General features: G+C 34.4%; 1 protein-coding gene across 1 annotated transcript in view; it reads right to left on the reverse strand.

Moving 5' to 3' along the window:
* The window catches only part of LOC117325604 (protein patched homolog 1-like), a 52,837-nt gene that overhangs the window by 21,399 nt on the left and 13,381 nt on the right, over positions 1 to 18,057 (reverse strand). The window contains exons 3-13 of the mRNA XM_033881948.1: positions 15,250 to 15,439; positions 15,014 to 15,083; positions 14,791 to 14,891; positions 11,042 to 11,153; positions 10,757 to 10,849; positions 7,676 to 7,797; positions 6,863 to 7,010; positions 5,354 to 5,485; positions 4,951 to 5,109; positions 1,203 to 1,301; positions 875 to 1,000 (exon numbers count right to left, since the gene is read on the reverse strand). Coding sequence (XP_033737839.1) covers positions 875 to 1,000; positions 1,203 to 1,301; positions 4,951 to 5,109; positions 5,354 to 5,485; positions 6,863 to 7,010; positions 7,676 to 7,797; positions 10,757 to 10,849; positions 11,042 to 11,153; positions 14,791 to 14,891; positions 15,014 to 15,083; positions 15,250 to 15,439 — 1,352 coding nt within the window. The remainder of the gene's footprint in view (positions 1 to 874; positions 1,001 to 1,202; positions 1,302 to 4,950; positions 5,110 to 5,353; positions 5,486 to 6,862; positions 7,011 to 7,675; positions 7,798 to 10,756; positions 10,850 to 11,041; positions 11,154 to 14,790; positions 14,892 to 15,013; positions 15,084 to 15,249; positions 15,440 to 18,057) is intronic.

Raw genomic sequence — 18,057 nt, forward strand, 5'->3', positions numbered from 1 at the left:
TTACCATTCATTTCCCTTCTACACAGAAAACTGTCTGTGATGTACGTCTAATGCATGTGCATGTGTACGTGCGTGCGTACATGCGCCGGGCATCAATGTAAGAACTGGAGAGGAAAATATTCACTGCTGCAGACGGTCGATGCTTAAACTTTTCTCCTAAATTTACTGCAAAATATCTACCCCCAACTTGTTTCTGTTCCTGTACAGAAATTCTAATCACTGATATTGTTTAAGGTAACCTTGAGAATTTGATCCCCTACATGTCCCCCATCCAAATACTACTCCATGCCCTGACCTGGTTGTGTACAGATACATCATGCAGGTTTATGCCACGGCTCTGTTGATCTGCCTACCAGAATCGTACCTCATAAACCATATCAGCTCTGTGTGTGGCAATATATATACAATGCTACTCATAACTTAGCTGAATTTTTTATACAGGGTCACCATTTTTTGTTAGCGTTATGTGATGTTATTTCTTGCTAAACCAATCACTTGCCACACTAGAACAATGACTCCCTGTATGACAGGGATTCCACAGGTAATTGTACCTAAAGGCCACTCAATAAGTCTGACAGGCAAAGTGGTCAAACCTTATCATATCAAATTAGCCCACCTGTGGAGCTACCTAAAAGCACTTAGGCACTTTTCATCCAATTATACCACAGATTGATGGCATTATTTTGCATATTAACAGTGGATTCCAAATGTAATGAGTTTCGACAGTAGAAATTGTCTTATTTTCAGCCTCTTTTACTCCAAATTTCTTAAGAAAATCCCATCAGACTGTTAATTTTCTTCACAAATTGGATTATCTCTCAAAATTGTAACACAATTATTTCCTTGATATTTTTGGAAAAAGAAATATATTTACCTGTAGCGAGAATGCCCTGAGAGCAGGTATTGGGATAATGGCAGCAGAGAAGAAAGCCAGCATATTATTGACAGAAGTCAAAAGCACAGACACTCCAGTCCTCTTTAGACATTCTGCAGTCTGGTCCTGAAACAAACAATTAAAATTACTAAATATCTTTACAGTATAAACATGGAATGTAGTACAGGGACATAGAATAAAAATGTATTATCATATATAGTTTGTCTTTTACCAACATGTTTAATTTTAAAGGGTAGATATTTTTTCAGAAAAATGAATAATAGCTTCTCCAATGGTGGTAATTATAACAATATGATAAAACACTTACTGTAAAGGGTATGGTTCTTTTGTTGCCATTTTCATAGTATGTATGTGCAATCAGAAACATATCATCAACACCAAGTCCTAATGCCAAGAATGGAATAATCTGAAATTAAAAGAAAAAAAAAATCATTTTTCTGTTAAATATATGTATACTTATTACACAAGCCATTATCACTACAAATGGGTGACCTTTCACCAAGGCAACAAACAAAACAAATCTTCAAATGATATTTCCAATGCTGGAGTTCTGTATGTAAAAAACATCTGTGTATTTTTTGCCTTTTTTTTACCAAAGATAATGTGGAAAACACGTTTGGACTACATCTTGGGGCTAGAGTTCTGTCCATGGTTCTCTTTATCTTCTCGGTAGGTCAAATCCTGAAACATCTGCTACAATACAGATGAAAAACCTAGCTGGTCTTGCTTTTCTACATCTACCACTGAGTTTTCCCCCTAACATTTACCATCAAACGTATTCTGCACTGGACTGTTTCAAGGGAGGTCCAGTGGCTGGCCTTGTAATTGTGGATGTATCTTTATTTTCTTCATCAACCAAGCTCTCACTTAAGCCTGTAATTCTCTCACAAAGTTGAGAGGTATTAGGACACACTACACTTTAAACTTTCAAAGTGGGATAAATCTGTACACAGTTAGGGCATCCCTGGATCAATGATCTAAACAACCTAACCTTGATTTTACACCATTCTAAACAGGATACAGACTTGGGTAGCCTAAAACATCACCCCATCTTAACTTGTCTCTGCTCGTTACATCCAATTAGAGGAAATGATAAATTTCAACATTTCTTTTTTTGTTGTTTTCTTACGTAACAGTAAAATTAAATCTGCTAACATACTGTGCTACACAAATAACAATATTGTTAATAATAACAGTTGTTATTCTCCATCTACAGAATATATCACTGCCTTGATATAATACTTATTACTGGAACAAAACTGTAGTTAATTAGTTGAAATTAGAAATCTTTGATGAACAAATAAAAGCATAGAAATAATGAATGTGTTACAGTGTACTTCCCCCTTTTCATCAAAGAAAGATTTACAAAATTTCTGGTGAAAAACTAGGGTGCAAAATACCTGTATTAATCTAAAAGATATTCATGCAGGTTAATATCATCTATGGTACCTGTTTGTATATGTAGCACTTGCTGAGATAAATCAATTAGGACATTCCTTAGAATGCATAAATCAGTCTGCTCATTATAATTAGTAATGTCAGATCATTATCTTACTACTTCTGTAACACCTGAACATGTGTGACCAAGTACCTGTACCCCCTCCCCCTTCTATATACACCTGTAGGATGACATGAATCCCCCCCCCCCCCCCCCCCCCCCCCCAATCCAAGTCAGCATAGCCATGTATAAATCATCTTTGATTACCACTGCCCCCTGACAAAGTGCACACACTACTTAACACAAAGGTTTGTTTGTGGGCCAGGGTACTCAATAGATTAACAGACAGAAGATGAACCAAGGAGTCTTCTTGATTAACTGGATATCTTCTTACTTATATACTTCTAATAGTATTGTCACTTTGTCTGGGGAAATGAACAAATACCTAACAGAAGTATACATCTTATGAGTCCTGTCAATTAATGACGATGGGTTCTCGTCCCAGATTTGGCACCAGAGGAACTCATTGGCTAAGTCTTAATACACCTCTACTGCAACATAAGCTAAGAATCACTTTTCGATGACAACCTATTTGTAATATCAACTAAATCAAAACTAATGACTTATAACCACTTACAATATACAAAGACAATCAACAAGAAAATACTGGATGGTTTCCCATCAAATAAAACATATATTTTACAAGTATAACAAAATATCAGTATATGGGAGGTGGGAGATCCAACGTCCGTGTAAAAAGTTCGGTGTGGTTCTCTGTTACCCAGCCGACGGTAAATATATATCAATATTTTTCAATAGTGACAATATCAGCAATAATGATGTGAGATTTATCATTAAGTTGATCATTTCTTATCTTTCACTGGTAAAAAATGTAATACAATTATCAACTCAAAGTAGATTTTCCTTGCTGCATCAGCAATATTGTTTTTTCAAGAAAAAAAACTATGATGTTTCTTTTACTGACATTAAACATAAATCCCAGGGTAGTATACTGGTATCAATAAACTGATATAGTTCCTCTCACACCAAATCACCCCGCCCACCCACACCTGATGACCCTAGGCCAGGTAGGGAACCAGACAAGTGCCCCTCTGTACACCTTTGCATGACTAGAACTTCAAGCATGGCTAGCACAATTTTCACAACTAGAGCCAGATTGCACTGCTTTGCAGGTGATATACTGAGTACATACAAGGCTAATGTTACATATTGTTTACTTTAGTCCTACGTCGTCTGGATTAATTAAATCGGGGGTAACCAAACAACTGTGTCAATGTGTATATATGTCTATTTATGTGAACATAAAAGATCAACACAGCAATTAAAGTTGATTATCAGACGTTTTTAAGTCGGCTATGTATATATTCATATGCATAAAAGTTTTATGGTAAAATGGCAAAACATCATTAAAGCTTGCAGATGTGCATGATCTTATTACTAATTGGGAAATTCATGGATCATTAATCAAATTTTCAACAACATCTGCATTACATGAAATTACAAAAACAGAACGACACTGAGATTATAAGTGTTACATTGTTGATATGCGAAATGTATGAAAAGAATACATTTTTAAGAGAAAATCATTTGGATTGCATTAAATTACTCCATTTTTTGTATCATAGAAATTACATACCAAGATGATTTACAATGTCGTGAATAACTTTGAAACAAAATGGCACATTCCTGTAAAATGCTGGCCATTGTTATGAAGTGCTTGTGAACCATGTACACAAGCCACCATGCTTGGCCCCATACTATCGCCATGTGACTCTTACTTCACAGTTTATTAACTGTAATGATGATTATAATGATAATGTTGGAGAAGTCAGGCTGAGGCTGATGAAGTTAGCAAGTTCTACCGATAATGTTCTCATTTTCCTATCTACCAAATTATCCCAAATCACAAGCACATCAGGATAACTACAGCGTCTACACACAACAAACAAGTGCCAAAATTCCCCCCTGTTACAGGCAACTGTGTAGGTGGCATATTTCACCAAAGTGCAGCCTTCGGAATTCCTATAATGGCTTGTAAGTTCCTGTGTAAGAAATTTGGGTCTAAAGTTATTATGATGATACTCTGTCTAATTTTATCTCCTCTGCAGGCTGCTGTGTGTGAAGCGCTCAAAACACTTCCACCTTCCCCGACGATAATCCCCCCCAAATCAGTAGAATGTTTACGACATGTACACACCAGGGAGACATGTAGCTGACAACATGGTTCTCTGAAGTATGGCAGAGCAGAAGATGTTCGATTGACACAAAAAATGTCAGATGTCTATGTATGAAGCATACAAACAGGTAATCTGGTGCATGGGATTCCGTCTCACATTTGTATTTATACAATTCTTCCTTAAACAATCATTTTCTTTTGTCCGGGTATCATAGAACTCTTCCTTAAACAATCATTTCCTTTCCCCAGGTATCATAGAATGTCAACACACTGGATCCTTATAAGAATTTCTGTCCAGTGACTGAAAATGTAGGAACTTTCTAATATGCTTATATCTGATAATTAGTGATGGTTAAATACATATACAGGATTAGTGGATCACACTACTAGTAATGAAGGTAAAACTACAGGTGTGCTTACCTGTGTAGTAGAGGCATTGAAAGGTATCCCTAACACAGAACATATCCCCAGACCTGCTGCCACCGACAATGCTACAAGGAGAACGCCGGCAACTCCAACACCACTTTGAGATTGAACTCCATTGTTCCACCGCAGCAATGAAACACAGGCATAAAATACCTGGAAAAGCAACAAATTTGATCAGATCAGATTCTTCAATGCAATGAAGACGTCTTCAGCAGAAATTAAAATATTACCTTCAACGATCTCGATATCTAAATGACTAAAGAGTTTAGAAGAATGTTTCAAAATAAATTTAGTAAACAAATATCAATTTTCCAAATACACATTTGACAATTCCAATTCCTTTCAAAAGTGATTTTGAAATTCATCAACAATTTTAAATGGTTTTAATGTCACGTACCATAAGAACGTAGCCAAACACCACTCTGACGATGCTAACGTTAGAGAATTCTTTCATGATGTCCATCAGCGAGGTAGTTGAAAACCCTAACATCTGATCAGGTGATGTTGAATTGCCCATTCCATTGACAACCTTTTAAAACAATCATACAACATACCATTATTAATCATTAAGCACAAACAAAAATCAATAGTAAATTACGAATTATAAGTACAAATATTTGGATATTTTTTTTATAATTCAACACAATGATTGAAATGTTTTTTGTTATCGCATAGACCAAATTTTTGAATTCCTTAGATATTTTTTTTTTTCACAGGTAAGCAGTACATTGTTAGATATCCATAATGAGGGGTAATTCATTATGAAATGACGCCCTCATGTCGCTGCACCTCTCTGGTTTATTCATTATGTCATTTTTATGTCAACATTGCTGTTCTCAACAGGAGTCCTTACTCAGTAAATGGGTCATGCTTTTAAAGTCTGCTTGAGGTGGAACAAGACAACTTTTTCTCATAAACCTAGTATCAGCAACCTCGATCTAATTATTTCTTTCAAATTGAAATTTTATTCAATGAATAATAAATGACACAGAACCGGACACAATGCCGTAGAAGATTGAAAGAGAGGCTTACGAAGGGCACCACGACTCAACCTGATAGTGTGTGATCGTGTGTGTATATACAGTGTACTTCATGACAAAGATTTACGGTCTACACCCTTCAATCATACCACCCTAATTATCTTATGACCAATATGTGGACTTTTAAATTTCAAATAGTAATATTTCTGTATGTTTTTCTTTCATGATGGAATTTTCAAGTGTTTATATTCAATCATATATCTAGGATTTTTTGGAATGAATTTCAATTTTACCCATAAATTATTTTCTGCATAACCTTAAAAACATCTACAACACAAGCTGTGATATCAATACATTCTGGGTGGGAGGCCTACTCAACAGAAATCATGATATAACAGAGGTTCAACACTCAAGTCTAAATTAACATTTGAAATTCAATTTTCAATGATTATCAGTATGTTTTTGTTGAACTCAGAAAAAAAACAAAAAAGATGAAAAAAGATTTCGGGTCCGGAAACTAAATATATGTAAAAAAAAAAAAAAAAAAATATACGAAATCCATTAATGAAAATTGTTAACCCTACACAAAGTCCAAAATTTTCAATCATAAGATTAACTACACATCTTTCATAAATAAAACTGAACTTAAGGACATTATCAAAGATCTAGATTTCTAGATTTTCATATTTGGTTTTTATTTCAGTTGCCTTGTAATGCATAACCACCATCACACTTGCTATTTTTTTCTGATGTTTTCAAATTAGTTTACTGGCAAAAGTGTTGTGTAATTCTTCTCTCTCTCTTTGATCTGTACCAGTTACAGTAAGTTATTTGATATGGGGTATTCATACCCACAACAGGCATGTGTTGTATTTCAGAGAATTGTTACCAAAATATCATCAGGAAAATAGTGATTGGTTTCGCACCTGTGCAAATTTCCTCTGCCATGCTTCCAGAATGGCCTTAGCCTTGTCCGGTGTCCAGTCAATGCTAATCGTTTTACTGGTGACCTTGAAGAAGTCAAAGAGTTGCTGATCGTCCATAAGCTGTACAATAGACTGCATGGCCTCCGCTCTGAGCACAAACACAAAAGGTAGTCATCAGTATGGAGTTACTCTACCTTCCTTGGGCGGTAATGTTCAGTATACCAACACAAAGCACACAGAATTTCTTTCACAGTTGTTCCCTAGAGGTTTTAGAGAGCACCACCACCCAACAAGTTTAATCAAAACTTTTTATTAATATTTTCCTTATTTGTGATAAAAAAAGTTGTAAGTGGGAGTTAAATGAAAAAAGAGCTTTCCAGAATAAATATTTCTTTCTTGTGCTTATAAATGGAATTTGCACAGCCCATGGAATGGGTTTACAAGTTAACCCAATTTCTCATTCAGGAATAAACTACAATACATTGGCTTTAAAGCTAAATGAAATAAACAAAGAATGCATTATCTTCAATCTTCACATTCAACATATAAAACATTTATATCTAATGTATGATGTTTAGAAAATATCAAAACATTTTTTAAATGTATTTATTTCTTCACTAACACTTTTGTATTAATACCAGACCCAAATAATCTCTGTAATTTAAAAGCCATCAGATACATGTAAACAGAATTAAGATATCATTTCAAAAACACTTTTGAATGCATGTGCTTCTCCCAGACTTTATTGCCGACAGTTTTTACATAGAATTTAAAATTTGTTGACTGACAGCAACAGGCTCTGGTTGTATTTACCTGACAATGTGGCCAGTTTTGTTTCTGGAAATGCCTCCCACAATCAGGTCCTCCTGCCAATGCATGTATTTTGTGGCGAAACCATAGCAACCACCCGTTAGTGCACCACCAATGTCTGGCAACTGCAAGTAAGCAAAAGTCAAATTCATGTTTCCACTGCCAGTTTTCACTTGTTTTATTCTTTTAATGATTTTTTCTTTTCTGACATGCCAATATTTTTCAATATGATAAGTCATAAAAACAACATATCATTTTTCAAGAGACAAATCCAAACAAAATTCCTTGAATTGCTAATTCTATCAAGTTATCAAGTCCATTTCTAAAAAATAGTTCTTCTGTGCATATGCTCTTGACAAAAATATTTGTTTTGCCAAATATGGCTTTATCTGACAAATTCTACTGTGTTTGATACCAGATAATATTACCTTATTTATCTAAAAAGCAGTCCAGCAGTATTCTACCGTGAAACATTATATTGTATTACACAAGTCAAACAATTTTCCTTCCTTCATGATATTTTCTTCAGGGATACACATAACAGAGTCTTAATCGCATACACTTTTATCGTTTTTTGAAGTATATTGTCAATTCTGGCTTTTTTTTTTTTTTAACAAAGTAAAGCTAGCATTTCAATAATAATAAAAATGAAACACACTAACTTCAATTGAGAGAATTTGAAATTCAGGTATCTTAGGAACATGATCCAATTTCAAAAAAGAACAAGATCACAGAATGAACCAAAATCCTAAAATACTGGTGTGTAAATGTTAATTACTACCTCCCACTATTGTTAACAAAACAACAATATAATTGGTTTGAGATTTTTTTTAAATATCTTAATCTCTCTATCTATTAAAGGAAAAAAATCCACCGTTTTAAAGCCTACAATTAGACGATCTAAACTGTTGAAATTCTTAAGACTTAAGTGGACAATTTGGTAAGAGGATACCACCCAAAGCTGTGAGCTACCGAAGGCCTCCTTACATAGTGACCAGCGATAAAACTTGATAAAGCTTTAAACTGTGTTCAGAATAAAATGTCTGAAGATTATAATCATGTTGAAATTATGATTATCATTTAAGTGTATAGCTTCTTGTGTGGTTTTTTAAAACCCCTACATACATAGACAAAGTCAATCTTGTCGATCTTGTAGTCCAACCCTGTGTCAGTTCTAAACATCGAAGAGTTTTTTATTGAAATTGTGCTGTGATGTAAATCATGTTCATATAAATTAAACTTTTAACTATATGGAAGGTCTCCGATTGATTTTATCACATAATTGTCCCGTATTGATCTCTCAAAGTACTCTTAGTTTATAACTCAGAACATACACTAGTTAGTGCATACAAAGTACAACCTTTTACAATTCAGTCCAAATTTTTTCCACTAATAAATAGACAACCTCGCCCACCCCTACTTTTTTTGTGTTCTGCTGTGAATGGAATTCCTTTCATTTTCCACTACAAGCCCGCCTTACTTAAATTTTCCACTGCAAGACCCCTGTTTTATTTACTTCATACATACATTTTATAAATGTGACCATTTTTGTCATAGTACATTTTACAAGAAGCATGGATATAAATTGTCAGGGATGATAATTGCCACATGACAACACCACTCATGATACATAAAGTGATGACACTGAAACACCTCCAGTCCGTTACCTAGGTCCTTTACCTAGGTCTACGTTAACAGTCTATGTTAGCTTAGGTCTATGGTAGTGTAGGTCTACATTAACATAGGTCTAACATAGGTCTAGCATTACCCTTTTTCTCAGAGAATATGTAGCCCCTACCCTGTAAATGCTGTCTTTATCTCCATCAGTAACAGAAGAGCTTTGGAGATGCTAGCATCAGTACGGACCAATTAACATGGGCCACCAATGCCTGTCCTATTTACATCCAAGATTTATGTCTGTTGGCTTGAAGGTTTTTTCCTTACACATTTTATGGCCCCTGCGATTCCCCATGCATTCCTTTCCTACTATACCATTCCCCTAGATCTCTGCCGAGTATAGTGCCCCCTCCCCTTCCCCGCTCTCTCACAAAACACTCTGACCTAGATAGGTTGTAATATATAGTTACTCATTCAGCCTACCTATCAAAACCACACACTGAAAAAAATTAACACACACAGAATCTCGGTATGTAACACTGTGAAAAAAACATGCCCTGTACATACAACATTGTGAAAAAGACCAGCAGAAAAAAAATGATCCCATGATTATTAAAATGTCATTTTAGGTTTTAAAAACTTGAAAAAGTAATGCTGCTGAAATATGAATTTTATCCCACAAGAAAAGACATTAGGCTTAGCATATTCTGAAGACGTTTTGTGTGTTTTTATATATGAACCAGATTCCTATCCAACTGGGTTTATGAGGTTATACCAAGCACCCCAACCTTAATCATAAAATCAAATTATCTTAAAATCAAATTATCTCCCCCTAACTCAGAGAGACTCTTCCTTAACATTTGTAGAAAGACATTTTTTATTGACTGAAAAAGAGCCCTCATTATTTGCTTGAAAATAAATAATATCTCATAGTAACATTTCAGATAAATAAATATTGGCATTTGTTTTTTTGTTTCGCTTTTTTATTGAAACCAAACACATTTTGTATACGCATAAATCGTTTGCACTGGTGATAGTAGGAAAACAAAGCACAATGTTTTGCTCATGAGAATGGGAAGATCTTGATTAGGAATCTATATCCATCAGAGTGTACATATTTCTATGTACTGGACTGCCTTCTGTCATTTCAAGCTAATTCATTATGACCGCTTGCCCTCAGATATGGCCTGCCTGTTGTGACTGTCATTCCTCCCTCACTTGTGCAGGGCACAATAAGGAAATTCCCCCACTGATAGAAATGCAGTCTAAAGATAGAACCAGGTAAGCATCTTGACGGAACCCAACGAGAATTATTTCTTTAAGGGACTGACTTTCAAACATAATGATTACAGGTCTACCCTAACTACATTTTGTAGTTAAGAAAATATTTTCTTTAAAAAAAGTTCATCTGCCTCTGAAATGATTTCCATCGACAGAAATTTGATATAGACTGCTTGAAGTACTTACCTCCCTTGATTGTTTGTTAGGTGCTAAAGATGGACAATTTGGATCTGTAGGATCTAAACATGGCTTTTCCTGATATGCTGTAGTGACACCGGCCTGTCAAACACAATTTCATCAGTCATCATTAAAACAGAACTGTTGTTGTTTTAAATATCACTATTATTGAAAAACAATGATTTGTTTTAAATGTCACTATTAAATTATTAAAGGAAATATTCAACAAGTTTTCATCTTAGAAGGAGTTTTTTTTACATATGAATTGTTTTATTATTTTTATGAACTACTTACCCTTTTCATAACATCTTCAATAGCTTCAATATATACAGAAGGAATTTCATTTCTCATCATATCTATTAACTGTTCTGGATTCAAATTTGTCCATTTCATCAATTGAATACCCCTGGAAAAAGCAAAAGTAGGCATATAAGATTTCAACACAGTAAATATTTCAGATAATGATTTATTTAAACTACTACTGTAATTAACATATCTATTTTTAAGGGGAACTGAATTTTAAAACAGATCAGTGGAATGATGAACTGGTGCATTCACATACAAGGTGTAGAAAAACATGAACTGCCAATAGTGCAATCATAGAAGTGGCTAAAATAAGATTACCGCTGAAAAATATATAAGTCTACAGTATACGGTATTCATTCTACAATAAATACATTTACAGTATACAGTATTCATTCTACAATAAATACATATACAGTATACGGTATTCAGTCTACAATAAATACATCTACAGTATACGGTATTTATTCTACAATAAATACGTTTACAGTATATGGTATTCATTCTACAATAAATATGTTTACAGTATACGGTATTCATTCTACAATGATTACAGTATTCATTCTAAAATAGATATGTTTTCAGTATGGTATTCATTCTACAATAAATACATTTACAGTATACGGTATTCATTCTACAATAAATATGTTTTCAGTATGGTATTCATTCTACAATAAATACATTTACAGTATTCATTCTACAATAAATATGATTACAGTATTCATTCTACAATAAACCTTTGCTGTCAGTACATAAACTGTCTCTAAAGGTTAAGAGAAGGCTTATTGCAGAATGATAAATTATTTGTGAGTATTTATAATCGAATGTATTTTATACTGGTGGGCTTATTACCAGACATGGTCTAACAAGAGCTTAAACTGGACCAAGAATTGGTAAATAACACGTATACTCAGACTATGCCTTCATTTCACCTCCATTCTGAAAGGGCATTGGTATGATTGATTTTGTGGGATTTATTTTTATTGCAAAGTTAAAGGAGAGTGTTGGAAAATTTGGAACAACTTCCTCTAGTTTATGACAGTTTGATTGATATTATATTGAAATTGAATTAAGTATAAACAAACTTTACTGATTCCCACAAAAATTCCACTTCAAACAGTTCTAAAGTAATGAACATTTTATAAGAATAAGCATAAACTTCCGGAGTAAACAGGAAAGATTTTATAAACACAAGTTTGTGAAATGCAGTGCTACAGGGTTTCTGACAAAGATAAGTCTGGAGGGGTTTTGCCTGCCTCAGAGTTTAACAGTCTATATATAAAGCAAAAGATACCATGCCCATGATAAAAAAATTCACCTATAAATTTTGAGATTAATAGATGATTTGTCAACTGGTATCAGATAGGTGGAAGATCTTGGTATCTAAACAGTTACAACTGTTTTGAATCTGGTAGATCAGGGGCGGCCAATGAAAGGAGAGGATTCCTTCTCCAGATACCAATCTCTTAAACTAACAGGGAACAAACTCCCACTGCTCAAGAAAGGGGAGACAGAAAAAAATTCCTTCCATTAGCATACATAAGAAGATCTGACCTCAGTGAGACCACCCACACCTACACAATTTCTCCTTATCCTAGAGCCCTCATTCTTCACATTTTCAGTTGAAACTCACAGCTATGTAAACATCATGGCAGTGTCGCTCTGTGTTATGGTTTTATCCACTGAAGACACTTAGTTTACCTCTACAGAGAACAAACTTTCTTTTATCAAGTGAAATTTAACATTACAGTATTTTTATCTTTTATTTTTCTAACATTTGGTTTTCTCGTCTGAAGAGGTAACAAGTTTTATTTTGTAATCCAATTTTCCATGCAGGTGCTTGCTTTTAATTGCTTAACCAGTATTTCATTTCAACTTTGAAACAGTCCTCTTTACAAGAATGCTGTAATTGATTCAGTCTTGCAAACTAATGCATCTATTTAAATCCATGATGTTGAATAAAAACAACAATTTGGAAAGTTATTTTTAAACTATGTTTTTAACTATCAACATTTGTATATGAATCAACATTTTTGTTTCAGATACAGATAATTATTTAGTCTTCAGGGTGGTAATGAAAGTTTTATACACAGAAGAAGCTCCCTCCCTACATATATACAGCTGAGTGCCAATGTTCCTAGCTTTGAAGATGTCTATTTTTCCTGATTATGCCACTAATAGATGGAGAATCATTTATAAGAAACTATGGCAATATATCCTGCCATATTCCACCTCCCCGAACCAGTTTCAAGTGAGGCCAAACTCAAACAATGCGCCCCACTAATGAAGAGGAATTAGTTAACAGGAGTTTAGCCCTAATCCTACTGAAATGGTTGTAGGGAACACAGTTCTCTGTTAGGTCTAAGGATGGAAGTGGATATAGGCGGCTACTCCATATCATACTGTGAACCTGCTTTGAATTGCAGTCAGTCATTCATTTACACCCTCTTTGTCAAGGACTCCTGGCTGCCTATAAAGTCTAACTGTAACACTCTCTACCTATAATGGCTGCCTGATATTATATGGATCAAAACTTCTTATCCTTCAAGCCCTGCCAAAGAAAAAATCTTGAATGGTGGTCCTCGGTGTAGCGATTCAGCTCTGTAGACAGACTAGGGCAGGTTTTATCTATTTTGCATGGAGCACTTGGAGGGAAGGCAAGCATTAAATGAACTATACACCACTTCTGCTACCGTTTATATATACAATCTGCCGGAAATCTGTCAACTGCTCAATACTGACCACCCACAAACTGACCATGGGATTAGTGAACAGGTGACTCTAGGGTATAGAATGGACGGCAGACTGGGTCCCTGTAGGCCTGATGATTAGGCATCCAGACCCTCAGTTTAAATCGTTTTTGCCTTTCTATTTATTACTGATAAGCACAGAATTCCCTGGGGTAGTTATTGTCAGTCAAATAACCTCAATTATGGATGCAGAGATAAGCTTGTGTTTCTACATCTCTTATCTCTTGAGACAAAATCCAGTTTTTACATTTTCTTACAAAAAAAAGAGGAAATTATACCATTTTCATTTTCTTTTTAACCTACTTTCAAGATTAAGAAATCAAGATAAATTTTATTGATAAAAGATTCTCTTTTTAAAGCAGGTAGATCACTAACTTAAATTGACACTTGAATTAAATTATTTACCTGAAAAATAAGATAACATAAACAATATTGTCTCAATGTATCTTTATCATGAAATGGTACTTATTGAAGGTAAATTATAGAAATGATACCTTATACTGAGTGTGGTATAAATTTCAAAATATTTTCAGTTTTCTGAAATGGTACACGTTTGAAGGAGGTATAACAGCCAATCTACACTCATTATACCTGGGTCATACCTGTACCTATACACCTGACAAGTAACGACTTATATGACAAATGTCTTGTTAACACCTGGAAATCATATTTCCATCCATAGACTATCACAGCACTGCCAGTTGTAGGATAAAGCTTGTCCATAAGTGATTTTGGTGTTAGGAATTTATAGCCAAACCTCTAGTCTAAATCTGATAGCTGCACTTCCTTGTGGAAGTAAATTAAAGTCCTGTCTATGTATTGAATAGATCTTGACTCTCACTTTCCTTATTTTAGATTTTTTTTCTATTACCGGGTATTGAAATTATACATTCATGGTTACATATCCATCAGTATAATAGTAGACAATCACAGTCTGATGCATTACAAGATTAATCTCCCCGATTTTAACAAGCTCTAATTAATACTCACAATTCTGGATGGAAATCTCGTTCTGGTCCAAGAAGTTTGGAACCATCCCAAAAACAGTCCAATGGAGTCATAATGATACATGGTTTTATATGGCTTAAAATCTGAAATAGAATAAAAATATCATTAACCATCAATGTAACTATTTCGTTCAAAGGATACCGATCCCTTCATATCATTCTCAGTTCTATTATACAAATTTGATTTAAGTATAGAAGATACTTACTGCATTTAAATACATCTCTTCAAATTCTGGAAAATCAGCTACAAAACACAAGTCTTTAAAATTCCATGATCTGCAAAGTAAGAAAGTTTTGAATGAGAACATAATGAAAACATTTGTATTTTTATCTTCAACATTAGAAATTAGGAATTTTTAGTTTCTGTTCCTCTGTATATATCAGATACAGACATGAAATGGTTAATCACGATGTTTCAAACTTCCAATTTCTCTATACTTACTGTTCAAACATGTCCACTTCAATCTGTGTTACTTTTCGTAATGTCTCTAAATGAAGTTGCATTGATTGCACATCTAATAAATTACTGCCCTTTACTTTAGGCGTTTGTATAATAAGTTCACTCGTAATTCCACTCCCCGTATTTACAGTATTCCGAGTATAATCCAACTCCTCCTCCAATCGACCTCCCTCTGTAATAACAAATCATATTACCAATACAATAATTTAAAATATAACAATAAGGTGCATGTATAGCACAAAATTTACTAATACTGTAATACTGCACAAATTTCTGGCAGACTCAATAATTAGAGTGTAACTTGTCATTAATTTTGAGACATAATACATGTCATTTATTCTGTGATTATTTGTATACCACTGACACAATAATTGTAAATTTGACATAAGAAGGTAATAACCCCTCATACAATATCTGAATCCAATTTTTCCATCTTTTTCATATTCATTGACTTGCATTCTGAAGAATCTTATATATTGTCAAATAGAACTTAAAATAGGAACATGGTTTCTACTCTCAATGCTGGTACAAGCAGGTAGATAATTACGTAGATGTAATGCTTTACTTGTGACTCTCAAACAAAAGAAAAACTTCAAGCACAAAAAGTTCTCATTTCATACTTTTCTGTCAACAAATCAAAATCAGACTGTTAGGAATCAATAGCTTTAAACATTTTAAAACTATTTGCCCAGCTTTACAGGTTTTATACAGTCTATGTGAGGAACTGGTCACAGACGACCCACTGTTCTGTATCTCTCTATTGAAAACAGAATGTTATTGCTGAGCCACCATGATGCTTGATCATGACCAAAAGCAATTCCCGTTTCATAAATAACGCTAGGCATTATAGGTGGCATAGCTGTCCTTTCATACACCTCGATACTAAATAACATTGACATCTCTAGTGTAATGCTTATTAAGGTGATTCACCCTGGAAAAAAGTCGCCTCTATCGTAAGAAAATTTCAATTAAAGCACATAGACCTCCCCAGTTTTAATACAATTTGAAGCTGTTTAAATTTTTTTTGAATAAAAACAGTTTTTATTTATTTCAAATCTTGGGTTTATATTGTACCTGTTTAGGTGTAAGCAGTTTCAACAAATGTGTGTATGCTCAATAAGCTTATCTCAAAAACTTAAATGATTTTTTTTTTTCTATTCTGTTAAACTATCTCAAAAACTCCCATAGTTTGTTGATATCAGTTTCGCTATCAAAGATGGTATCATGGACGTCAATTTTACAGCAGCTAATGTCGGGAATGGAAATGTTCCCATTAGAAAGGTAACGAAGCTTTGTGAGACCTCACTGCACTCCCTGGCAGTATCAAATGCTGTAACACTAGTGTAGTGTGGGATAGGGTGGCCAGTGTACTGTGTACCTCCACATTTCTTCTAATACATTTAAGCTAATAAAACATCTGGAGCTTGAATGAATCAATTCTGGTCTGTCACACATTAATCTTGAGAGTGTTTTTGTCAAAATCTAATGGTAGACAACCACAAGATCTCCAAGGTAAGACTAGAACTACACATCAAATTGTTTATTTTTGTCCTAGTTAGCCGGTTTGTAAGACTCAAGTGAAAGAGGTAACGTGAATTTGGCCACTGGAAGTCATACTCCAGTTTTGTGTGTAGTGTATAAACTTTGGCTGTCTGAAGAAGTAGCTGAAACTAGCACGTCACAGGTGGGGGAGTCCTTTCTCATTGGTCCACATGATCGGAATAGCAAATAAACCACATCTCTGTGTGTGGCCCTCTAGCTTCCAGGCACACACTATACAATCCACATGCTAGGTACACATTTCTGGGTGAGCCAGTCAGGCTGTTTCTACACTACATATACTATGGGGAACCACTGGTCATGCTTGCCAGGCATAACAAGGAGTCCTATCCTTGTCCATCAAACCTTACACCACTCAACATGTCTACCTGTCTGTCTTGTTTTTTGTCTCAATGTTAATTGCTCTATTGAGTAGAGAAGCGATGGTATCCACTTAGGTGACTGGGAGTTAAACAAAAATCTTTGTATGTCAATTATGAAATTATCAGAGTACATGTTGATGTACTGAAATTGTGGGGTGGTTCTTTCAGGAAATGAGTGTCATTTACAACATAAATCACTTTTTGACAACTTTAAAATCTTCAGGTGATATTTTGTTTTTTTCTTTGTTGCAGATAAAGAATATCTGTAATGTTTACAGAAAATGAACAACAGGGCTAAATTCTTAAAAATTTGTCAGTTTGTTTTCGACTAAATCCAAATAATATTAAATTCTTTGGCAGCAAGAACACAACCTTAATAGTCAGAATTGAACAACAATAAACACACCAATTTCCACTGTCGGAGACTGGCATTGCAACTGAACTGAAATCAAAACCTCTGAAGGTTTAAGATTACTACACAGGGCAAGGGTGAAAGTCGTTAGTGGAATCACCACCTACAACTTTCCATTGCCTCCAGTACAATCTGTATAGCGCCATTCAGATTAATTCTTTTAAACGGTTTAAAAACAAGTTTAGCACAGAGGCTAATTTCATTCCTTCTTCACATGAAACCTCCGTGACAAGAGGAACCATTTTCCGGAGAAGTGGCAGCTACAAATCAGTCCATCAATGTAGACGTTTCGACAAGTTAAAGTTTCATTGAAAATTTGTCAAATAAATGTTTCGTAGTCATGCAAGTTTTTAAAAGTAGAGTGAGTAACTGTTGAATATTTCATTCATGAATTGATTCATTCTTCTGAAATGTCAAACTCACATTATCTCAGATATGGATCAGACCACAAAACTA

Source organism: Pecten maximus, chromosome 4 (assembly GCF_902652985.1).
Source record: "Pecten maximus chromosome 4, xPecMax1.1, whole genome shotgun sequence".
NCBI classification, from domain to species: Eukaryota; Metazoa; Mollusca; class Bivalvia; order Pectinida; family Pectinidae; genus Pecten; species Pecten maximus.